This window comes from Grammomys surdaster, unplaced genomic scaffold (assembly GCF_004785775.1).
Source record: "Grammomys surdaster isolate TR1022 unplaced genomic scaffold, NIH_TR_1.0 129, whole genome shotgun sequence".
In the NCBI taxonomy this organism is placed as follows: Eukaryota; Metazoa; Chordata; class Mammalia; order Rodentia; family Muridae; genus Grammomys; species Grammomys surdaster.
The window spans coordinates 17,385,783-17,411,411 of NW_021604587.1; the positions used below are offsets into that span (position 1 = coordinate 17,385,783).

Sequence of the window (25,629 nt, forward strand, 5' to 3'; positions counted from 1 at the left end):
CTTCCCACGTCAGTTACTAATCAAGACAGTCCTCCATAAACCAACTTGTTATGACAGTTCCTCAAGTAAGACTCTTCCTAGGTGATTCTAGATTATGTCACATTGACAGATTAAAAGGCCACAAAGCTTTAATCCCAGTACACTAGAGGCTGAGGCAGGTGGATCTCTGTGATTTCAAGGCCATTCTCATCTGCATAGCTAGTTCTATGATAGTCTGGGCTATATAATAGACCCTGTTTCAAACAAACAAAAATGAAACATCATACCATGTCTTTAAAAAAATTAATTTAAGTTCTAAAGAAGGGCTAGAAATGACTCAGTAGTTGAAGTACTTGTTTAACCTGAGGCTGGGCATGGTGGCATGAGTCTTTAATCATAGCACTTTGTGAGTTCAAGCACTGTGGCAGGATATTTGATCATACTCTGAACCTTTGCTGTTCATTGGGGTGGAGTTTAACATGGGGTGTGTTTGGAGGTCAGAGAAAAACTTGTGGGACATGATTCTCTCTCTCCACCTTGTAGATCTTCAGGGATCAAACTCAGGTTGTCAAGCTTGGCAGCAGTCACTTTTACCTGCTGAGCCATCTCATAGGCTCAAATAATTCTTAAAAATTGTGCTAGCTTGCCGGGCGGTGGTGGTGCACGCCTTTAATCCCAGTACTTGGGAGGCAGAGACAGGTGGATTTCTGAGTTCGAGAATTCGAGGCTAGCCTGGTCTACAGAGTGAGTTCCAGGACAGCCAGGGCTACACAGAGAAACCCTGTCTCGAAAAACCAAACCAAAAAAAAAAATTGTGCTAGCTGAGCTCGATGACATTTGCCTGTAATCCCGGCACTTGGGAGGCTAAGACAGGAGGCTCACTGTGAGTTCCCAGTCAGTCAAGGCTGCATAGCAAGACCCTTTCAAAAACATAAAGGTAAAGATAAGGAGCTTCTGTGCATCAAAACAGATGTAAAAGCGAGAGCATCAACCCACTGAGTGGCAGAGATGCTTTATATGATAAGGAGTGAATCCCTTAACTGGGAGAGTCAGCCCAAGCCTGTCAGAAATTCAAGGTCATCACTACATCACAGTGAGCTGCATCTACCCTGGACTTCATGAACCATACTCAGATCTCCCCCACTCCCCTAAAACAATACCTTAGAAGGCAGGGACATTTGAAGTGACATTATCTAAGCCAATGGGACAACACGTGCCTCTAATCCCAGCTTTTTGAGAAACTAAGGCAAGAGGATTTTGAGTTCAAGACTGCTTGGGTCTTTAGTGAGACCATGTCCCCTCCAAATAAAAGAGACCCTGTAGTGGTCTTTTTTTTTTCTCCTGTAGGTGGGATTTGGAAAGCTTATCTGTTTCTAAATTCATTAAATAGTAACTGTGGAAATAACTGAAAAGCAGCTGGTCCTGTGTGTGCTGACACCAGTGGGACTGAGATCCTGCAGATGGCTCTCTCTGAAGCTCCTCCTTCTCTCTGCAGGACTCTACCAGCATAGTGGCCGCCCTTCTCGTAGACTTCCGAAGCTCCATCCGTCCTCATCTCCCAGTTCATCTCCATGGATCCAGCAATTTCCTGATGATTGCCCTTTTCCCCAAATCAAAGATCTATCAAGCGTTTTACTCAGAGGTAACATCAGTTATTAATTAGCAAAATAGCTACCTTTTTTTTTCTCATAGCAATTTAAAATGGTAAGATAGTGTCTTAGAACAAGCTAATGATGATGTAAAGCAAGTAGTGGCTTATTCCTTTAATCCCAGCATTTGCGAGGCAGAGGCAGATGGATCTCTTGTGAGTTTGAGGCCACCCTGGTCTCCATAGTGAATTTTATGCAGCCTAAAGCCACATGGTAAGACCCTGTCTCCAAAAAAGGTACAGAGTAGGGGCCTGAAGAGATGACTCAGTGGTGAAGAGCACTGGCCACTCTTGAAAATACTGTGATTTGATTTTCATCACCCACACTGTGGCTCACAACCATCTATGACTCCAGTCCAGGGGATCCAATGTCCTTTTCTAGCCTCTGAGGGCAGTACATACATGTGGTATGGTACCAAACATACAATAACTATACACTGTACAAATAACTGTACACGTTTGGGTTTTGTGTTTTAATTAGAAAGAACTAACAGTGATGTCATTAAAGTGATAGTTGGCCGGGTGGTGGTGGCGCACACCTTTAATCCCAGCACTTGGGAGGCAGAGGCAGGCTGATTTCTGAGTTCGAGGCCAGCCTGGTCTACAGAGTGAGTTCCAGGACAGCCAGGGCTATACAGAGAAACCCTGTCTCGAAAAACCAAAAAAAAAAAAAAAAAAGATATGGAGTTCAAGGCCAGCCTGGGCTTTGTAAGACACTTTCTAAAAGCATAAATAACAACAAAAGAAGATTAAAAACAATGTTGAGAACATTTAGGGAATGGAGGCATTACAGGTGTTTGGATAATCCATTTGTTTTTTACATGGTGAGAGGTGGGAGCCTACAGAAATGCAATCTGCTTGTCCCCTCTTGTTCAATAACAAGCCCAACTTAGTGGGCCAGAGCTCTCTATCCCACCCTGTGCTCTCCTGCCCTGTGGACTGCAGTTCCCTCCCTGCCATTGTAAATAGCTCTACATGGTAGTCTGTTCACAGTCATGCTCAGTACATATTCTATAAGGGAAGGGACTGACCACGGAGTCCATGGCTCCATAAGGTACAGTGGTATGTGACTATAATTCCAGCACTCGGAGGTACGGCAGGAATATCAGGAGTTCTGAGACTAACCTCAGCTACAGAGGTTAGCATGAGACCCTGTTTCTAAAAGGGGGTGTGGAAGGGGAGAAAGAATGAATGGATGATGTGATGTACTCAGAGACCACACAGTAGCCAAAGCCAGAACAGTGGCTGGGACGGTGACTGGTGGATCAGCTCCTGAGCAGCAACCCTTCTGCAGGATAGTCACAGAGTACAGAGGAACAAGGATTGTCGGCTGAAGAGTTCTCTCAGGCTGTGGCTCTCCCTTCCCTGGGCTCTCCTGCCTGACACCTGCTTGTGTTCACCTTCCACCTGTGAATCTAGACATAGCCTTTAAAGCATTCCATCGGGCCACCACTGCCCTCTGGTCCTGTCACCAGGGAGAAACATGCTCTTGCAGCCAACAGTGTTCCTGACACCTTCTTCCAGGCTTCCTACTTCTGGAAGGTCACAGTCTCTGAGGACAGGAACCCAGAAAGGCATTTCTGGCTCTGAAACCACTGAACAGAGCCAGAGCTTTCCAGGGTCATTTTGAAGCAAACTTGTTTGTGATGATGTTTTTCTTGTACAGATAGTGTTGATTTTCAGCAGTCATCAGATCCCATGTGGATTCCATATCCTGTTATTGCTTTAAAGTGTTCTTTGTTTAAATTCTGTTTTGTTTAGGTCTTCTCCCCCTGGCAACAGCGGGATAACTCAGGGCTTTCTTTAAAAGTGATCCAGGAGGATGGATTATCTGCGGAACAAAAGAGATTGTAAGTGGCTGTCCCCAGTGTTTGTGCTGGATTCACTAAGCTTTGTGGGTGTGCTTTCTCTGCAGGGTGACTCACATTATGTAACAGAGGGGTCTTGGCTTCTGAAAGGGCCTATAGTCATGTCATTGTTGTCCACATGCAGGTGGTAGGTGTGCTTGGAGAAGCAGAGCAACAGACAGATGAAATCCAAGCTGAGGATGTGGCTCAGTTGGAAAAGCACTTGCCTAGCATGCATAAGTGGCATGGTGGCACATTCCTGTAATCCCAGTACTTGAGAGGTAGAGGCAGGAAGAGCAGAAGTTCAGGATCATACTCAGCTATCTTACAACTTAGAAGCTAGCCGAGGGAACTTGAGACCCTGGAAAGAGTAGAGGGGGAGGAGGAAATCTGGTGATGTCTTCTCGAGGTTTCTGATACTGTGATAATAACATGACCAAGTCAGTTTACAGAAGGAAGGATTTATTTGGGCTTACAATTCCAAAGAGATAAGAGTCCATGATGGTGGAGTTGGGCAGCAGGTGGCTAGAACATCAGCTCAGAGCTCACACATCAAACTACAGTATGGAAGCAGAGAGAGCCATGACACACCTCCTCCAGCAAGACCACTTTCATCATTCTCCTCAAATAGCCACCAACTCGGGACTAAGTATTCAGATACCCAAGACTTTTAGGGGACATCTCTTTCAAACCACTATAACTCAGAATTAAAACCTGAGACCTTGTCAAGAAAACAAGGCCAGTCTTGAATGGGCATGCTAGTTGTTGTAAACTGGCACTAGGCTTTGTTTAAGTCAGTGCAGTGCTTATTTTGGAGGTATTGGCTGTTACGTCTCTAGCTTGGAAGCCTCGGAACTAGCTGTGTAAGGTGCCTTTGCTGTGGGAGGTGCAGCACTAATCTGAGCCCTTGGTAATCTAGGCATTCCAATGCACAGAAGCTCTTCAGTGCCCTGAGCCATCCTGCACAGGACTGGAGCTCCCCGAAACTGCTCTCAGCTAAACTCCCTGAGTTGGACCGGTGAGTTCTATGCATCTGGCTTTAGAAGTTTACTGTTTCAGCATTTGAAATGTAGGAGACCTCAGTGTTGGTCCTTTCTGAGCTCCGTTTTTATAGCTTCTTACAGACGCCTGGAAAGGGTAGTCACCTGCCACATACACTTACGTATCATAGAAAGAATCTCTCTAAGAGTTATGTTTTAGCACTTAGGTAAGAAGTTACTAATGTGAGTGGACATGTCAAGCAAGGCTGGTGACAGTGATGTGACAATTGTCTTTGTTTTTCTAGGTTTCTCCAGCATTTTGCCATCAGCAGCATTGGTCAGGAGCCTGTGATGCGAGCCCATCTTCTAGGCCTGCTGCAGCAAGCTGAGATCAGCCCCACTCACGAACTAGAAAGTGATAAGGTAGAGGAATTCACCAAGTGTGTGCTGGGAATTTACAGTGAGATAATCTGCAGGACTGGTGGAGTCCTTCCAAAAGTGTGTCCCTTTCCTTGAATATTAGTAGTGAGACATAGGAAACCCACTTTGTACACTGACAGTCAGGCCAGGCCTCGCCTCGCCTCATGACAGGGACCAACCCTGGTATCTTGCCATACCCTCCTTTCTTCTCCAGGACTTTTAAATTCTCACTGTGTGTTCTCAGGCTATCAGTTCTTTGTGGTTGTGACAATGACTTAACCTACTAGTGGATGAAAGGGAAGGCTGCCCATATTGTGGTCACCAGGGTGAAGTGATATTCTGAGCATTTTCTTCCCCAGGATAGACCTTAATGTGCTCCTGCCTCATGTTTCCCAATATTTGCCTCTGCCCACCATTCCTTTGGAAGCCATCTATCACAGTTGTCTCTATGGAGTGTTGAAGATGCTCACCCATAAACGGCAATAGCACTTCAATAGAACACTCCATTTTTCCTTTAGACAACAGGGTAAAGAAAAAAGAAAAATGCCTACCTTGTGATAGTTACTTAAAACGTGCTATAGGACTGGGCTTTAAATAAGAGTACTTGGCTGGGTGACTCTTAAGAAGCACACACGCAGGGCTGTAGAGATGGCTCAGTGGTTCAGAGCACTGGCTGTTCTTCCAGAGCAACTGGGTTTGATTCCCAGCACCCACATTGCAGCTCACATGGGTTATAACTTCAGTTACAGAGTATTCTTGCTTCCAAGGGCACTGTACACACATAGTGCACAGATATCCATGCAGTCAGAACACCCATACACATAAATTAAATAATAATTTCATATGTAAATATATGAGCCACACCCATGATCTTTGTGTGTACCATAGACACGTCCCTTTCTCTTTCCACCTGTGCTTAATCTGCTAGGCTTTGCTTCATAAACTCCAAGTGTGCTTTAAAAAAGGAAAGTATTTAACTGTGTGCATGTAATTTGAGGGACTGAAGAGTTGAGAAGAAGATAGGGAATGCTGGGGAAGGGGAAGGAGGAAGAACAGTGTGGGTTACATGTGTGCTCTGTGGAGAAGAGAAAGGAACACCATGGTGTAGGAGCCTTGGTCACAGGCTGGAAGGGGAATGAGGCTCTCCACAGAGAAAAGACCCAACAGCTGTCTCTGCCGACGTGACTAGCTGCTGCGAGTGCTGCTGAGTGGTAGTGCAAGTTACCCATGGCGGGCCTGTCTTGATGAGTCTCACGTGTTGTGAAATAAAACTGATAGCCAGGTTTGATGGCTCATGCCTGTGTCCGAGTATTCAGAAAACTGAGGCAGGAGGATCACTGCAACTTTGAAACCAGCCTGGGTGACACAGAGTTCCAGGCCAGCTTGGGATCTAGAGTAAAACTTTTTTTTAGGAAGCATTTATTTTATGTTATGTATATGAGTACACTGTAACTGTCTTCAGACACACCAGAAGAAGACATCAGATCACATTACAGATGGTTGTGACCACCATGTAATTTAACCACTGAGCCTTCTCTGCAGTCCAAAACCTTTTTTTTTTTTTTTTGAAAATAGAAAGAAAAACAACCTGTAGACAGGCCTTCCGCGGCTTTGTTGTTGTAGTAAATGTTCTCCTGTGAGTGCGTGTCCTCCTCAGCTGCTCATCCTCGCTCAGTACATTCCATAGCTGGCCTTAGACTATCGACCTGAGGGAAACCTGCGGGGATGCTGCTGTAACACAGCGCCTCTCTTCCTGTAGAAAGGCTGTGAGAGCCTCTCACACAAGGGAGTTCTGACTCAGCACAGGTCTTATGGCTTGGCAGACACAGCAGCCCCCAGAAACACCTCAGCATAACTCCCCTGCTCACCAGGCTTCCACACCAGTGGAGCTGGGACACTTTGTGCCCAGACTACTTACTGTTCTCTAAGAAATGCTGTTACAGGCCGGGCGGTGGGTGGCACATGCCTTTAATCCCAGCACTTGGGAGGCAGAGGCAGGAAGATTTCTGAGTTCGAGGCCAGCCTGGTCTACAGAGTGAGTTCCAGGACAGCCAGGGCTACACAGAGAAACCCTGTCTTGAAAAACCAAAAAAGAAAAGAAAAGAAAAGACAAAAGAAAAGAAGGAAGGAAGGAAGGAAGGAAGAGGAAATGCTGTTACAGTAGAATACCCCGCGTGTCTTCCTCACTAAAAGTCTATGGTCTCAAGCAAGCGAGGCCCCATATCTGAAGTGGAACAGGGACAAGTGCTGCTGAGAGACCTGGTTACTTTACATAAACAACTGTCCTGAATCCTCACACCTACCCTGGAAGGTCAGTGGGTGTCTTAGCTTGGTCTCTAGTGCTGTGATAAAACACCAGGACCAAAACCAATCAACTGTCAACTCTCAGGTCACACTCCATTGAAGGAAGTCAGAGTGAAACCTGAAGGCAAGAGTGATACAGAGGCCATGAAGGGGTGCTACTTACTGGCTTGTTCCTCATGGCTTGCTCAGCCTGCTTTCTTATAGCACCCAGGACCACCTGCCCAGGAGTGGCATCTCCTCCAGTAGCTGGGTCTTCAATCAATTTGCAGTTAAGAAAATTTCCCACAAACATGCCTACCTGGCAATCTGATGGGGACATTTTTTCAATTGAGATACCTCTTTCCATTTGACTCTGGGTCCTGTCAGGTTGAGAGAAAACTACCCAGGACCTTAGACTTCACCATTCACTCTAAATCTCGGAACAGTGGTGCTGAAGTTCAAACCCGCAAAGCCTTGCTCTGGACATGGGTTTCTTTACCTCTTCAGGGCTCCTCATTTGAGTTAGAAACCCACAAAGCTTTCTTTCCTGTAGGTCGTCATCAGCATTGTAACTGGTCTCCCAGGCTGTCACGCTAGCAAGCTCTGTGCTTTCCTGGTCACTCTGCATAAGGAGTATGGCAGGTTAGTATGTGTCTACATCTTCTTTGGGGAAAGAGATCGTGTTCCTGGGCCTGCCCTGATGTAGGGAAACATTAGACATCCACAAGCATGTAGCATGATGTCATTGACACAGCAGTCATCCACTGCCTCTTCATTTAATAAACTGTGTTTACAGGCTAACCAGATCCTCACTAGGGTTTTGTCCTATAAGCTTCCTTTTGATTTGGGGGATAGAATTTTATTACTTCAGGATAGCCTTGAACTTGCTGAAGCTATGGGTGAAGGTGACCTTGGATTCTTCATCTTTCTGCTTGCATCTTCCAAATGCCCAGTTTGTGTGTGCTTCTCTCTCCCTCCCCCCCTCCCCCCTCCCTCCCTTTTCTCCCTCTTTTACCTCTCCCTCCGTTCTTTCTTCTCCCTCTTTTCCCTCACCTGCTTCCTCTCTCCAACCTTGCCTCTGTCTCTCTGAGATAATAACCAGAGTGACCTCAGATTGATTGACAGTCCTCTGCTTCAGTTTTCTGAATGCTGGCATTGTTGGCATGTGCCACTATTCCTGGCTCTTTTCTAAAACAGTCTGAATTCTTGATCTTCCCATTTCTTACTGGCTTTGCGGAGTGAGAAACTAAAGCCATTTTATTCTGGAAATCACTGCCAGGTCAGAAGTCTTCCTTCCTGCTGAGGCTTTCTGGCCATGCATTACCTGTCTTTTTTTCCTCCTGTGGAAGGATATTTCCTATCAAAAACTCCATAAATTTGGGTTTCAGGTTTCTGAGCTTCCAGCCCAGCTAGTGCCCTCTGTCTTTTTCTGTGATGCCACAGTAGCTTTCTCTCCATAGTCATTGGCAGCATGTCTTTGAGAATGCTGATCACATTTACATCGGTGTGACAGGGCTTCTCAGGACCAGGTCGAACATAGCCTTATGCTTAAATTACCTTTGTTGTTTCCAGATGGATGGTATACCGCCAAATCATGGACAGCTCTGAATGTTTCCATGCTGCCCACTTTCAAAAATACCTTTCCAGTGCCCTGGAGGCCCAACAGAACCGTTCTGCCCGCCAGTCAGCTTACATCCGAAAGAAGACCAGGTTGCTGGTGGTACTACAAGGGTGAGTGTTGGAGACCTGGGAACGGAAGTGAGGATGGGAACCTTGTCCGTTTTTGTTACTTTATATGTGCCCTAATGCTATCGACACTCTGCAGAAAGACCAGGATGCTGTTGCCATAGTGTGGCTAAGGGTAACTGATAGCTACACATTTTGACTTTGCCTTCCATATTGTAGAACCTCCAAGAAGTGAGGAATTAGGGATCTGGTACAGGTTCTGCAGTGATTCTTGGAGTGATAGTAGTGTTTAACCTTGCCATCTAGACATGGGAGCCTCATCTGTTCTACTCCTCCCTCTTCTGGAATTGCAGACCTGGCACCTACATAGTCTGTAAGCACCATGCCTATTTCCCAGTAGCTATCCCAGAAGAGTTTCATGAGACCCACAGTGAAAAATATGCAGAATACAGTTGAGCAGGGAGTTTCTGCTTTCTAATTTATGTCCTAAGTCCCTGGTAAGTACCATTATTGTCAGAGGGAATGCGGATCTCCTATCTCTGTGTGTCTCTGTCTCCCCCCCCCACCCCCATGTCTGTCTGTCTCTCTGTGTATCTGTCTGTGTGTATACTATGTAGATGGATGTGTATGTATATATATATGTGTGTGTATCCCTGTGTGCTCACCCATGGAGCCAGAAGAGGACATAGGATGACTTTGCATGTTATGTCCGTGCAGTATCTCTGACTTCCTCCTTTGAGTCAGGGTTTTTCACTGAAAGTACAGTGGAGCTAGGCTGGCAGCCTCCTGTCTCTGTCTCTCAGAGCACTGGGGTTACAGGCAGGCACAGCCATATCTTTTTGTTTTTTCTTTTTTTAACCTGGGTGCTGGGGATACAGACGTACATCCCCATGCTTGCACAACAGATGCTTTACCCACTGAGCCTTCTCCCCAGTTAAGAGGGAAGATTTGGCAGAGTGTTTACCACTGCTCCAGAGAACTCCGGTTTATCACCTCGACCAAGAGGGATGTGCTGGGTCAGGAGAGCAGAACAGGGCTGGGCTTGTTTCTAGTGTTATGGTTGTAAAGAAGCTTTGTGCTATTCTCACAATAATTGGTGTTTGCAACAGGTTGGTTGTTTCCAGTAAAGACTAGGCCCAGATCCAAAGCTCTGTTTGGGCTCCTGGTTGTAATGACGGGACCTGGAAGGAGCTAGGACGGTGTTCCTGAGAAGGGAGGCAGGTGCAGATGTGCATCCGTGGGGCTTTCCTGCACTCATGGACCTTGTTGCAGTCTGACCACATCTGCAGTTTCCTTCTGCCAGCCCTTTAGGCCATGTGATCATCAAAGGGAGAATCTGGCTTGTTTTCTTCAGGTTTTCTGTTGCTTGTACTAGTCAGAGGAATGGGTCATCCAGCATCCCTGCCTTCTGCCCTTGCCAGAACTGAGAGTCACTGGGAGTGGGGAGCTGGAAGAGAACTTGCCGACTTGTTAGTATACACAGCTAAAGTCGTTTCCATTATTTATTATTTCAGAGAATATTATTGATTCCTTATCTGACTCTACACGTTTATAAAAATATTAGACATGTGCCTGCTTATGGTCTGCTTTAAGACCCAAGAGTCACCTAGTCATACCACAGGATATGAGGGACATCAATAGATACCCTTAATGGACTCCAGTCAGTATAACAGCTATGTCCAGCCATGATGGCACTCACTTACAAATCCAGGACTTAGGAGGTAGAATCAGGAAGATCAACCTTTGGCTACATAATGAGTTCAAGGCCAGCCTGGATTAGATGAGAATAGCAGCTAAGTATTGTCTGTAACTCTTACTAAGGCATGCACAGATTCAACCCCCCCCTTTTTTTTTTAATAAGATAACATAGTTACCTGCTTTATAGCTTGTAAAACTTCTTGACACTAGGCCTTATTGAGGTTGTTGGCCAAGGAAGATGGCAGGGTTTCCTCACATCAAGAATTTTCTCCCTCTTTCATCTTACTATGTAGTCCAGGCTAGCCTCAAACTTGTGATCCTCCTGCTTAGTCTACAGAGTGCTAGGGTTGCAGGTGCACAGTAACACTTGGCTCGTTTCTCAAATCCAGCTTCTGTTTTCGTCAGTATTGCTCTGATTTTTTTTGAAGTTTTTTTTAATGTATATGAGTGTTTTGCTTCTATGTATGTATGTATACCATGCGCATGCAGTGCCCACATAGGGGCCAGAAGAGGACATCAGATTCCCCTAGAACTAGAGTTGGAGACAATTATAAGCCACCATGTAGATGTTAGAACTGAACCTGAGTCTTCTGTAAGAGCAGCAAGTGCTCTTAGCCTCCAAGCTGTCTCTCCAGGCCTGGTGTGTGAGTATCTATATAGGTCATGTGGATGCTGGCATTCACAGAGGCCCAGAGAGGCCATCTGACCCTCTGGAGCTAGAGTTACAGGGGGCTGTGAGCTACCCAGGGTAAGTTCTGAGTCTCAAACTCAGGACCTCTGGAAGAACAGCAAGCACTTCCAGCTGCTGAGCTAGCTCTCCGGTCCCCTCCTCCTCCCCCACTATCAGCACTTCCTTGGTCTTTGGAGAAAAACTTGTGATATAGGACATAGCTTGTTTTAGTTTCCAAAGTGGCATGTTTCCACTCACCTTAGTACCATCTCAGAGACTGTGAGAACTGTTGTTTCAAAAATGAAAGTAAAGGGTTTTTATTTGTTTCTGTTTCATTTTTTGAGACAGCCTCATTTCTTGTGAGCCAATCTCAAATGTAGGTGAGGATAATCTTGAATTTGTGATCTACATCCCAAATGCAGGGATTATAGGCTTGTGTCACTATGCCCAGCTTACTACAGCGAACTGACACAGTTGCTTCTACTCCAGCAGCTAAGCCACGCCCCCAGTTCCTAGCATGCTCTTTCACTTTAAAGAGTCAGATGTATAGTTGCCAAGCTCTCAGGGATATGGTAGGCGATAGTGAAGTAGACGTGGTTATAAAAGGAATCTTCTTTTGGAAGTTTAACTATCATGACATAAAATAAATACATCTGAAACAAAACAAACAAACAAGATTGGCCTTGTTCCATAGCCTTAGCTGACCAGGTAACCATGCTGGCCTTGAACTCACAGAAGTCCCTTCCCCTCAAAAATCCTTTATTTTCGAATGTGTTGTTGTAAAGGCCTCAGGTTCCTTCCCCTTATACCATCTACATGGTATACACATCTACATGGAAGCAGTGTCTGGTGCTCTCCTGCACCCAGGCCCACACAAGCACTACACTGGATATAGGTGCATACAGGTCCAAGGAGAGAAGCCAGGGAGCAGGAGCCAGCTAGGACTCACTCGGCAGTTTCTTGAGCAAGCCAACCATAATGCATGCCAGGCATAGTGACACAGGCTGGTAATCCTTACACTTCGGATGCTTAAGCAGGATTCTACAAGTTCGAGGCCAACAAGTTCCAAGCCACCATTGGACTACATAATGAGAGCATGTATAAAATGAAAAAACTAAGTAAATAACACTTGAATGGCCAGACTCCCATGGGGAAACTAGAACTTAGCATGGCCTGTCTTCCCTGAGGCTCTGATGACTGGGCAGGACCGAGGAGGATGTTCTAATCTGAGATAAAACCAAGGAAGGGCCTTTTACAGGTGAGCTGTTCATAGGAGCCCAGGACTTAGCTCTGGCAGGCTGCGTCCTCTCTCCCACCTCCTGCTGGTCTCCCTAAGATCCACACAGTCACAGGTCCTCCTGACCTGCCAGACTACCATCAGGTTTGACGTCTCTCCGTAGACTCTGACCTTTTGATAATAGTCTATGTCCTGTGGGACAGTGCTGTCCTCTGTAGGGTGAGGAGGTCCCTTCTTAGAGCAGCCCCAAGGTCTGCTGGAGGTCGAATGTCCAGTTTATTAATCTATATTGCTTTAGACTTCAGAGACAGTAACACTGAACAGACACCTTACTGCAGAGAAATAAGTGAGGAAAGATGGGGCCAAAGATGCACAGAAGAAAACAAAGCAGTGAGGAGAGGCTGTAGCTGACAGTCAGTGCGTTCAGAGAAACCTGTGGGCGGGAGACACGGGTACAAGGAGCATCACCGTGAGCAGCAGCGTCTGTAAAGGCACACAATGTCGCCATAGGATGACACTCAGTGTAGCTCAGAGGTGGGGCACTCAGCTAGCATGTGCAACACTCCGAGTTCCATCCCCAGAACCATAGACCCCAAGAAAGTGACACTTGAGCAGAAACCAGAAGGAAGCCAGCCAGGTGGGTGCCATAGGAAAAGAGCATTCCAGCCTGAGGGAGCAGAGCAGAGGTATGCCTGGCATGTTCAGAGAGGATCCAGGAGGCCAGCGTGCTGGGATTAGGGCACAGGCTCGGGTAAGTAAGAAATTCCCCCTGCACTGTGAGAGGTCAGAGGGTGCAGGGCTGCCTGGCCCACTGGAAGGGCCTCAGCTTCTGCTCTGAGATGAAAACCACTAGAGGGTTTGAGCAGAGCAGTAACCAGATCTGTCAGAGGGCTTAGCATAGCCCTCTAGCCTCCCTGTTGACAACAGTTTGCACTGAGGCAGAACAAAAGTAGGGGTGGGGGCAGCTGCGAGGCCATTGGGGTGTCCTAGGTAAAGGACAGTAGCAGTCTGGACCCAGTGGGAGTGTGTCTCGTTCAGGTTTATGCTAAAGACTGAGAGAAAATGGAATCAAAGAGGACTCAGATCTTTTGGCCCAGCATCTGAAAGAGTAAAGTCCCCTGGGCTTAGAATAACAGGAACTTGGGAGGAACCAGCTTGAGGGTTTGGATTACAAACATATTCACTCCTAAGTGAAGACATCAGACTGGTTCTGTAAGTCAAGACTGGAGGGAGTTTCAGGCAGAAGATAGGAATAGAAATGGTATTTGACAGGTCTGATGGCCTTGTGAAATGGGAGGAGAAGGGGAAAGAACTAAAGAAAACAGAGTCTGGCAGGGCTCCTGAGTTATACTAGAAAACACAACAGTCCTGCCTTCAGAGTCCAGTCGCTAGGTTCTTATCTTCAGAATAGGTTGGCTCCTGCACCCACTCTTCCTCTAAGGGGAACAGAAAGAACTTGGGAATGCAGAAACACACTGTGGATTCTAGGGGCTCTGATCACAAAATGGGGTAACCCAAGGGACTCTATGGGTCTCCCTTGTGCTTTGGGTCTCCCTTCAGCCCTCACCCACTCACCACTCAGTGCTCCCCTCTTCCCTGTTCTGTAGCCCCAACCAGGAAGCTGACGGTGTGCTTTCTTCCTGTAGCTACACAGACGTCATTGATGTTGTGCAAGCCCTGCAGACTCACCCAGACCCAAACATCAAGTCCTACTTCACCATTGGCGCCATCACGGTGTGTGTGGAGCCCTTGAGCTGCTACATGGAGCACAGGTAGACACGTAGGACCGCCGCTCAGCCCACAATGGGGTACTGAAGTCAACTGTAGAGAGTTTGCCTCCCTGCCAGATTGAGTCAGGTCTTTACAAAGGTTTGGCTTGTGAAGCCACAAACTAATGAATGAGATTATGGAAGACAGGCTTCATTCAACCCTGTGAGAATAGGATCTGTGGCTTTTCAATGCTTAGTGGATAGTAAGTGTTCATGAAGGACCTGTCGGAGGTGGGTTTTGCCAAGTGTATATAATGGACCTGGAATTCCATCCCAAGCAATACAAACAAGGAAAGAAGAGAACACAAAGGGGAAGAGGAAGGGAATGAGAGAGGGAAGGAGGAAATAAATAAATCTGAGAAAAGCTAAATGGGGTGACTAAAGGTCTGTAACCCCAGCACTCAGGAGGCAGAGATGGGAGGATCACTAGTTAGAACAACTTAGGCTATAATGAGACTCCATCTCAAAGAAAGACATACTTGATGACTAAGTAGGTGCTCAGGGCCAGCCTGGGCTCCACCCGGGGGAGAGATCCTGGCTTAAAAGAGCAAAACAAGCAAGCAAACAAGAACGGAGTATGCCGATGTGTGAGCGTACCACAGACGTAGTTTAGTGAGATAGGAGTGGGGATAAGTGTACAGGTATGTAAATACAGACGTGAGGCTAAATTGAGTGGATATTTAAATACAGAAGCCAGCATAGGCTACAAGAAACCCTTTCTCAAACAACAAGAAAAGAAACATCAGTATCTTTTAGTTGGATTAAGAAGAAAGTCACTGCCAGGCATTGGTGGTACACGCCTTTAATCCCAAGACTTGGGAGACAGAGGCAGGCAGGTCTCTGTGAGTTTGAGGCCAGCCTGGTCTACAGAACTAGTTCCAGAATAGCCAGGGTTATGCAGGAACCTTGTCTCAAAAACTGATGGAAAAAAAGAAAAGAAAGCCACCATGTTAATTGGAAGGACAAGAATATCAAGATATAAGAAATTTTATTCCATTTTTAAGAAGTCATTCTTTTTTTTTTAAGGTTTATTTATTTCATTTATATGAATACACTGTCACTGTCTTCAGACACACCAGAAGAGGGCATCAGATCTCATCACAGATGGTTGTGAGCCATCATGTGGTTGCTGGGAATTGAACTCAGGACCTCTGGAAGAACAGCCAGTGCTCTTAACCACTGAGCCATCTCTCCAGCCCTTAAGAAGTCATTCTTAATGTGTGGTGGTTTGAATGAAAATGCCATCCACAGGCTCATATATTAGAATGCCTGGTCCCCAGTTTGGGAAGGGTTAGGAGGTGTGGCTTTGCTGGAGGAGGTGTGTCACTGACTTTAAGGTTCCAAAAGACTTCTCTGAGTACTCTCTCAACCTCTGCTCCTGCTTTTGGATCAACATGTGAGCTCTCGGCTCTCCTGCCACCATACCTCTCTTCCTCCTCTAGCCAAATCATATGTCAGACACTTTGTGTTCGGAGTTGCCTTGCATTATCACAGGAATAGAGCCGTAAGGAAGACAACATGTAAGTCCATGTGTTTAAATACGCATCTCCTCCAGCCTTTACATCAGCAGTTTACTGCCCCTTTGCACATCAGATGTTTCATGTCCAGCTGTGTGACAGGGTATGATTGATGCCTTATGGGAAATCTTTGTTGAATTGCCAGGGGCTGCTATGAGAAAGGAGGCAGGTCTTATGAAGGGCATAAGTGATTGAACTCCAAGATCACAGGCACTTAATGACACAGACACTACTAACACCCTACAATGAAGTCAGAGCCTCTGGTGTAGCTAGCTCTGTCTTTGTTCCTGGTCTTTTGGCCCTGCTTTTAGCACACAGGAATTTCTGCTAGAATCTTAAAGAACAAGCATGAGAGAGACAAAATAACTGGATGCACACACAGCCTAAAGTAGGACTGACCACATGTGGTTCCTGTGGTGTGTGAGCATCTATTGCGTGTGCCCCTGTGCATCACACAGCCGACTGGGGAGCCTTGGAGCTCTGAGGACGCAGATGTGCCTAGACCCTGCCTCAGGCCAGTGTGTCCCCTCCTGACCTCAGCCTACGCTTCTCATCTGCTAATGGATAACAGCACAGTCAGGCCTAACTGCTTGTATGCTGCCCATTCTTAGTGGGGACTTGATACTAGGTGGCTCCTCTCAACAGTGGTAGTTCCCCTCTCTAAGAGGAGTATTATATAACATTGGAATTTTAACTTGTTTCTTATTTTAATTCTTTAATTTTTATTATTATTTAAAAATTTTGAGACAGGGTTCTACTATGTAGCCCAGGCTGTAGAGTAGGCTCAGAGATCTACCTGAGTACTGGGAGTAAAGGCATGCATCACCATTCCAGATCTGTATTTTAGAAGTGTGAACTTTTTTTTTTCTTCTGCATACTGAAGAGAGATAAAGATCAGCTCCATCTTGTTTGGTTTTTGTCTGTATCAGTGTTTTGGAAATGGGCCCCTGGAAGCCCTGCTGGTCTCAGTCTTTATTTGAAAGGGAAGAGCCCCTGCCCCAGCTTCCCAAGAATGTTCTGTTTCAGGCATGTGCCACCATACATGATTCCAATTCTCACTTGAACCTTCCCGCCTCCTCCCAACTCTGTCCACTCAGTCTTCCTGCTTCTGTTCTTTTTTAGACTTGAGAGGAGGACTGGGCTGAGGATATGGTTCTGTTACAGAGTGCTTTCCCAGAATGCAGAGTGCCCTGGATTTGGTTGCCCCAACACTTTAGGGGGGCGGAGAGATTAAAGAGGAACTTTATAGCTTCCACATAAAGGAATACAGAAAAGCATGACAAGGCCAGCCATGGTAGCACATTCCTTTAGTCCCAGTGCTCAGGACGCAGAGACAGGAGGCTCTCTGTGAGTTTGAGGCCAGCCTAGTCTACAGTGTAAGCTCTAAGATAGCCAGGACTACACAGAGAGACCCTCAAAAACAAGAACAACAATGATGACAACAAAAAAGAAAAAGTAAAGAAGGGAAGCGCAGTAGGGCCAGCAAGATGGCTCTGCAGGGAAAGGACATGTGCATGCTGTGCACACTGACACCCAAAGTACTAAGTAACTTTAGACACAGGGCCATGGAACCTTGGACCCTGAGGCTCTAGTAGAGTCCCATGCTACAACCCTTGCCATTTTCCCTTCACATTTCCTGTTACTCAAAAATCTATCTTTTTTTTTTTTAAAGATTTACTTTTATGTTTATGGGTGTTTTGCCTACATATAAGTAGTTGAACCACATGTATGCAGTGCCTGTTGAAGCCAGAAGAGGGCGTTGGATCCCTGGAACTAGAGTTGCATATGCCTGTGAGCTGCCTTGTGGGTGCTGGGAATCAAACCTGGGTCCTCTGGAAGAACAGCCAGTGCCCTTATCCGCTAAGCCATCTCTCCAACCCCAACAATATATTTATAAAAAGCCCAGCTTGGGCAGAGGTTGTAATTCAGCAACTCAATGATCAATGCTCACTGGCCCCCAGAAATTACAAAGATGAAGGTTGAATGAGGCAGCCTTCCTTCTGTCTTTGTTTCCTGTGAGCTGAAGCGCTCTCAGGCTCCCAGTATCCTCCCTACAATGTGCCATGTTGAGGCTTCTATGGAAGTGTCTGTATGACTATCTTAGATACCTACAGGTTACTCATTGCTCAGAACCACCTGGCACTTGAGTTATCTCCCAGATTCATGCTTTTTTGAGAAATAATGATCACTCTGAAATAAATACTTATTTTTTCTCTTTAGATTTCTCTTTCCTAAATGTCTTGACCAGTGTTCACAAGGTAAGCAGTGTGTTCAACTTCCTGTTTATATGCCCATCACATCAAATACAGTAGGCTTTCCTTCATGCTGCTGCCTTTCTGAAATCTACAGCATATGGAATTGTTCCAGGGAAAGCTCTGGCATCTTCCCCGTATCCTGCTGGGTAGACATCCATCCTCCAGTATTCTCTTTTAATGCACTAAAGCTCCCCCAGCAGCAGCAGCAGCAGCAGCAGCAGCAGCAGCAGCAGCAGCAGGAGTGCTGCTCTGGCCTTGCAGCCCATGAACAGTAAATGGAACCTCTGAATCAGCAAGATCCTTAAGGGTCCCGGAGATACAGAATAAATGATAAATTCCCTGCCATGCTGCTGGGATACTCTGTGTTCTCAGGGGATGTGCCTGGTGGGGGGGAGGTACCTCAGTGGGGGATGTGCCTGGACGGGGTATGGGGGATTGGGGGGGAGGTACCTCAGTGGGGGTGCTGACTGGGAATATGTTTGTTGGGGTTGAGCTTTCTGAATCAGCCCAGCAAACAAATATCTGATAGAAGGAAACAACTTGGTGTCCCCAGCATACTTGTGCCCTGCTGATCCATTTGCCAGTCCATAGGGACAGCAAAAACTGTTGTCTTGGCAGGCAGCTGAGCTAGCTGCTACGTAGGCAGGAGGCTGAGGAGGAAGAATGTTCCTGTTGGACTTAGTATTCTAGGTAGAGGCAGTCCCCCCTTGATTTTTTGAGACAGAGTCTCATGTAGTCCCACCTGGCTTCAAATTACTGTGTAACCCATCCCCCTGCTTCTACCTCCCACATGCTGAGAGTAGTATAAACCATAGGCCTGCCTTCAGCAGCAGAGTAAAATGAAGGTTATCTACGTCTATCCATAATGTCTAATCCAGGTAGACTCAGGATTTGTTGGGTTTGGTGGTTGTGGTTTGGTTTTTCAAGTCAGAGTAGCCCTGGCTGTCCTAGAACTCACTCTGTAGACCCAGCTGACCTCAAACTCTGAGATCTACCTGTCTCTGCCTCCCAAGTGCTGGGATTAAAGGTGTGAACCACCATACCTGGTAGGCTCAGTTAGTAGAACCTGTTGACAAACTAGTTGTAGGGTATAAATTGGAAAAGCAATATTCAGGATGCCTCTGCCTTCTAATTTAGAGGATTAGAAAAACTGGAGATAACTGTACTTGGCTAGAAAGCACAAGAGAGACCATTGGAACAGGAGATAAGCAGGAGGGAGGCTTTCTGGTCCTTGGTTCTCGACTTGAAAGCCATGATCTAAAGGCACAGACAAGATAGTTGATATCCAGATGTGGAGTTGAAAAGTTTAGAAGACTAGAAACTCGAAGGAGATTGGGAAATCTTGGAGGCCGAAAGATGAAACAAGAAGAAACAGTACTTCAAATACCAAGGACAGGAAAAATCAGTTATGTTTAATGTTGCAGAGTCCTCAAAGGAAGGACAATTTAAAAACAGCAGCAACAACAACAAAAACACATTAGTTTTGCAAGTGTGAAGGGCACTGGTGACCTTAGCAGGACTATCTGAGTAGATAGGTCAGAAGTGAAGGCAAGTCTGGATTAGAAAAACCAGTTAGACATTACAGGTGAGTGAGTGGAAACATCAGGGCATGGGGAAGTGACAGCTAGAACAAAATGCCTTCAAGAACTATCATTTCTAACAAGGTATGATTAACAGCTTTAGTCCCAATACTCAGAAGGCAGAGGCAGGGGGATCTCTCTGAGTTAGAGGCAAGACATAGTAAGTTCCAGGCCAGTCTTGGACTATATAATGAGACCCTGTCTGAGAAAACAATTGCCACTTCTGTCAGAGAGTAGCAGTCACAGCCTGGGTAGTAAAATTATCTGGGTTGCATAGTGAGACTGGGGTGTGTGTGTGTGTTGTATACTTGTATCTGTGTTTGACACAGAATCTGTGTAGCCTTGGCTGACCTGAACTTTCTTCTGCATTCATTCATTCATTCATTCATTCATTCATTCATTCATGGTTTTCGAGGCAGAGTTTTTCTGTGTAGCCTTGGCTGTCCCCTAGAACTCAGAGTTCCACCTGCCTCTGCCTCCTGACTGCTGGTATTAAAGGCATGTGCCACTACTTTCTGCCAGGTGAGACCCTGTCTTTAAAAAAAAAGTTTTATTTTTCTAAAATTATTCACTGAAAAATAAGCCCATGGGCCGAGAAACCACTGGTCTTGATAGAGGACATTGAGAGATTTTACAGCTACAGCTGGGAAATGAAAGCCGACTGGACAGTGATAACTTCTGAGGAAGTATTAACTTGGCAGGTAGCACTAGCTGGCCAACCTGGGCTTGGTGGCTCACATTGACAATCACAGACTTGGGAGCCTGAAGCAGGAGAATTGTCAAAAGTTCAAGGTCACCTTGGCTACAAGGTGAGTCCCATCTCAAACAAACTTAAAAACCGTGGTGACCTGCCTTGACCCTGTCTTGTCAGTGTTGAAGTCACATCTTGGTGTTTCCCCTTCAGCATCCTCCCACTTTTCTTTGTGGAGCATAAGCACAGATGGTCAGGTGCCCTGGCAGAGAGCCTGGAGGAAATACCCTATCTTCATTATCCATAAACTTGGAGCAGCCCTGGGCTGGTATCTCAACCAGAAAGCCTCTTTCTAGGCTGAGCCAGGCTGAATTCCCTTAGCCCTTGGAAGTGCTAAGGGACAAGTCCCTTCTGACACGTTGTTCATCGGCAGTTTGTCTTCAAGTTTGTATTTGCCAGCGTGCGGGCAGAGGAGCTTGATGCCATCCATTGGTTCTTTTCTTCTTTGGAGACGAGTTCTCTTTGTGTAGCCCTGGCTGTCCTAGAACTTAGTGTGTAGACAAGGTGGCCTCACAAGATCCTCCTACCTCTGCCTCCCTAGTGCTGGATTAAAGACATATACTGCCACACAGCCCAAATCTTGTCCCATTGAATGCCAAGGAACTCAGGAGTTGCAGTGTCTTGGTGAATTATCTTCCATTTGTATCTGGGCCTGAGGACTCTGAGCTCACCTTGGATGGACAGGAATTAAAAAAAAAAATCAGTTGTGTTCCTTCTCATTAGAGAATCGATGGCTGTCATGGAAGTGAACTCTGTTTCCATGCTTAGTGTTCTGCAGCATTTAATGTAGAGGCTCCCCCCTGCTTAGCAGGGCTCATTAGAATGCTGACTGTAAGTAAAGTGAGAATGCTGTAACTCCCTGCTTTTAGAAGTGAATATAGGTAAAAGAAAGGTGTTTCATTCATTCCTAGGCTGCTGAAAGCCTTGAGACAGCAAACACCTTTCTCTGCTCTTGGTAACAGCCTGCCTGCTTATAGCTTAGCTGGTAATCTTAGCCAGTCTTGGTGTTCACTCTTGATGCAGAGCAGAAAGAGCCTCCTGACCCCAGTAAGGTGAAACTGCTCACTGTGGCCTGTTTGCCCTGTGTGCTAGACAATAGCTCTACCTGCCTCACAGATGGCATTTCCTCTTGGCAGGTAGCAGTTTACATAGCTGGGCTATGGAATGCCAGAGATAATCCTTTTGCTTTTTCACTATGCAGTAAAGTCCCTTTTCTGTGCCCAGTTCCTGACCTAGAATCCTACCCCTAAAGAATGAGTCCATAGAGTATGTATAGAGCGAGCAGAACACTAGATGGGGTTCATCTTAACAAACCTCACAACCTGGGCAGGAAAGGAGCCAGGCCAGGACTATGTCTGTGACCCTGTGACACTGCTTAGAAGGTCAAGTTTGTACTAGTTTGACTTGCTCCTTTTGGCCTACGAAATATCATAGTCTCTGGGCCCCTGTAGATCTTCGCTAGCTTTTCCTGGCTCCTCGCTGCAAGACCTACCACATTGTTGGTTCTGCCTGTGGTGCTCTCAGCCACTTTACAGGGACTAACTGTTTTCTACTAATCCCAGCATATACTGATACTTCAAGGATTCTCTCTGTTTGCCTGTGGTGCCACATGTTGGGCACTACCTTCCAACCTCGACTTAACTCAGTTTCCAAAGGCTCCAGTGGCTTCCTGTGGCTGCACCAAGGCATTCTAAGCAATGATGTTTTATGTTTCCCTGCAGTCCCCAAATACAGGTGTCAAAGCACAGATGCCACCAGTGTCCCCTCATTTGGAGGCTTCCCTAGCACTGGCAGTGAGGAGAGTCTATGTTAGTGTGAAAGGGAATGTAAGTAGCCTTTTAAAATAAATGAAATGGGCTGGAGAGGTACATCAGTGGGCAAGAGCACTTGCTACCCTTCTATTAGGACCCAGGTTTGGTCATCAGCATCCAAATGGTAGCTCACAACCTTCCAGAACTCACTGAATCCAACACCTTCTGGCTTCCATCAGCAATATGCACACCATTGAAATACATACAAATACATACACATAAATTTAAAAATTAAGAGAAGTTAGAGAGATGGCTGTCTAGGTGGTCCGTCTACTAGAAATTACGGCTTTTATAGAGAGACCAGGTTCAGTTCCCAGAACCTACATGGTGGCTACCAACCTTCTATAACTCCAGTTCCAGGGGTTCTAACACCTGGTTTCTTTGGGCTCCTGCATACATATGGCACATATAAATCCATGCAGATACATACAGATAAATAAAGTCTTTAGAAATGTAAAATAAAATAAAACTAGTCATGTGACACATACTTTTAGACTCAGCACTGATATATGAGATTGGCTTAAAAATCATCTGGTATGTGCTATGACCTTAGAGTCCAGGTCTTAGAACCTGACTTGGGGAACAGGGGAATGAAGAAAGGACAGACACATATACAGAAAAGCTGGACCAAGTAGCCATGAACTCTGACAGAAATGTGCCAGCAGCTAAGAAACGCAGATCTTTTCTTGTATGCAGCTGAAGGAAAAGGCAGGCTTGCTAACCTTGGAAGGAACACTCTGTAGAGAAGCAGTTTGATTACAGTAAATGGTTTCAGCTAATGATTAGCCGTTTGTAGCAACCATACTTGGTAATCCAGCACTTGGGAGGCAGAGGCAGGTGGATTTCTGTGTTCGAGGCTAGCCTGGTCTTCAGAGTTAAGTTCCAGGACAGCCAGGGCTACACAGAGAAACCCTGTCTCGAAAAACAAAACAAAACCAAACAAACAAACAAAAACCAACCATACTTGGGCCAGAGGAAGACTTTACAATCCTCTGAACCTGACCCACAAAAGGCTGGCTGTTCTCATGGATCTGAGGTTCTGCATTCCTTGATGTGGGAAGTTCATGTCATGGATTCAGCACCCAGCTAGTATTGATAATTCTTAATAGCAGAGGATGGAGCTACTCTTCTTCTCCTTAAAATAAATATTATATATATATATAGAGAGAGAGAGAGAGAGAGAGAGACTGACTGAGACTGTTGGTACCTAACATGTAGGTGGTAAGTAGATGTCTAAGTTGCTGAAGCCAGATGGCACCAGTTTCTGATAAGGTTGAATGTAAGGAATGCTGGAAAGTTCTCTAATCAAGAACTCCAAGAAACTATCAAAACCTGAATTAAGCCAGGTGGTGGTGGCGCACGCCTTTAATCCCAGCACTTGGGAGGCAGAGGCAGGCGGATTTCTGAGTTCGAGGCTAGCCTGGTCTACAGAGTGAGTTCCAGGACAGCCAGGACTACATAGAGAAACCCTGTCTCGAAAAACCAAAAAAAAAAAAAATCAAAAACCTGAATTAAGAGAGGCTAAGTTTGGACTGGAGAGATGGCTCAGTGGTTAAGAGCACTGACTGCTCTTCCAGAGGTCCTGAGTTCAACTCCCAGCAACTATATGGTGGCTCACAACCATCTGTAATGGAATCTGTTGCTCTCTTCTGGTGGGTCTGAAAACAGCTACAGTGTACTCATATACATAAAATAAGTAAATCTTTAAAGAGAGGCTAAGTTAGTTTGGGGGCCTGTGAGACAGCATAGTAGTCAGGGCACTTCCACCAGGACTAAAGAACCTGAATCCAGTTCCTGTTATCCACAGAGTAGGAGAGAGCTGGCTCTTGCAAGTTTTTACAGCACACATGCACATACACAATACATTTTGAGAGTGTGAAAAATGGAACAGCAGTTAGACTTGGAGGCCCAGGTTTATAATCCCAGTATGTAGGATGCTGAGTCAGAGGATTGCTGGGAACCCACGGCCATCCTGTACTGCATTATCATTTCCAGGCAAGCTTGAACTGCATCTTCGTAAAATCATGTCTCAAAAAGCAAAAGGCCAGCACATACCTATAATCCCAGCATTCAGGAGGCACAGGCAGAAAGATCCCAGTTTAAAGGCCATTCTGTTCTACATAGTGAATTCCAGGCCAGCCAGAGCTACAATATGAAACCCTGGCTCAAAATTAAACAAGCTAAGCAAACACAAAACAAAGTATGTGAGAGTAGGAAGAGAAGCAGCTAAGAGGTGCAGCCCATGTACTCTTAAGAGCCCATGTACATCTTAAGATGTGGCAGTTCCTAGATGGGGAGAAAGAATGGTGACTGGGTCTGTCAGTGTCGGGCAGAGGTGAAAAGCTGGTCAGTGGAAGCAGCATAGGCTTACTCTGTTTGCGTGAGCCTGCATCCCCAGTCAGGATTCTACAGGCTGATACATTTTTGTTTCTTTTTCAGGTGTGGTGAGTAACGTGGTATTTACCAGTCATACAACAGAGCAGAGGCACCCTCTCCTTGTTCAGCTGCAGACCCTCATCAGGGCTTCCAATCCCACTGCAGCCTTCATTCTTGCAGAAAATGGGGTTGTCACAAGGTAAACTTGCAATGGCTTCACTCTAGTGCCCATCTTCTTTCCTGGATACAGCACCCGGCTGGCTCACAGGGTCTTCCCACTAAATCTCAGACACACATGGTGAAAGGAAAGAACACACTACTGCACAGTGTTCTTATTCCACATGCATGCCGCATCCTACACACACACACACACACACACACATAAAAAGTAGTGTTGTTTATTATTTTTTAATGTATGTAGGTGTTTTTTTTCTGTATGTATGTCTGCACTACATGCATGCCTGGTGTCCATGGGGGCAGAAGAGGGTGTCACATACTCTGGAACTGAAGTTATTATGATTGTGACCAACCATGTGGGTGCTAGGAATTAAACCAGGGTCCTCTGGAAGAGCAGCTAGTACTCTTAACTGTTCTGCAGCCCTGTAAAGTACTGATTTTGTTTGTTTGATAAAACCCTGGCTGCCTTAGAACTCAGAGAGGCTTAACCTGCCTCTGCTTACTGGGCTGTGTATTAAAATCAAGTGCCACTACACGCTTCTGTAATACAGTGCTTCTAATGCTATGTAAAAGTCACCAAAGAGACCTCGTTTATCACCATGCTATAATTCTTTAGAGATCTTGCTTTGTCAGAGTCACTCACACATTGAAGCCTAGAAATCACGACTGTCTCGATGGCTCATTCGTTAAAGTGTAAGAGAAGTGACTTAGAGAACACGGAGAAGTGACTGCTTTACTTCATGGTCTCGGTCCAAACTGCAAACTAATAGAGAATTTGTAAAAGAGAAAAAGCATTTGTTATGTAGTAATTTGGTTTTCTCTACTGGCAGACTCAAAGGGATAGAGTATTTTATATAGTTTCAGTTTTTCAAACCATCTAAGTACCTTATGTATAAATACACACACACACACACACACACACACACACACACACACACACACACA

The 25,629-nt window shown here is 45.8% G+C and overlaps 1 protein-coding gene across 1 annotated transcript in view; it reads left to right on the plus strand.

Moving 5' to 3' along the window:
* Positions 1–25,629, plus strand: part of CUNH20orf194 (chromosome unknown C20orf194 homolog) — a 131,173-nt gene that overhangs the window by 92,026 nt on the left and 13,518 nt on the right. Inside the window, exons 22-30 of the mRNA XM_028755558.1 lie at positions 1,475–1,621; positions 3,389–3,477; positions 4,394–4,492; positions 4,760–4,877; positions 7,711–7,799; positions 8,730–8,888; positions 14,095–14,220; positions 17,955–17,992; positions 24,571–24,706. Of these exons, the coding sequence (XP_028611391.1) occupies positions 1,475–1,621; positions 3,389–3,477; positions 4,394–4,492; positions 4,760–4,877; positions 7,711–7,799; positions 8,730–8,888; positions 14,095–14,220; positions 17,955–17,992; positions 24,571–24,706 (1,001 nt within the window). The remainder of the gene's footprint in view (positions 1–1,474; positions 1,622–3,388; positions 3,478–4,393; positions 4,493–4,759; positions 4,878–7,710; positions 7,800–8,729; positions 8,889–14,094; positions 14,221–17,954; positions 17,993–24,570; positions 24,707–25,629) is intronic.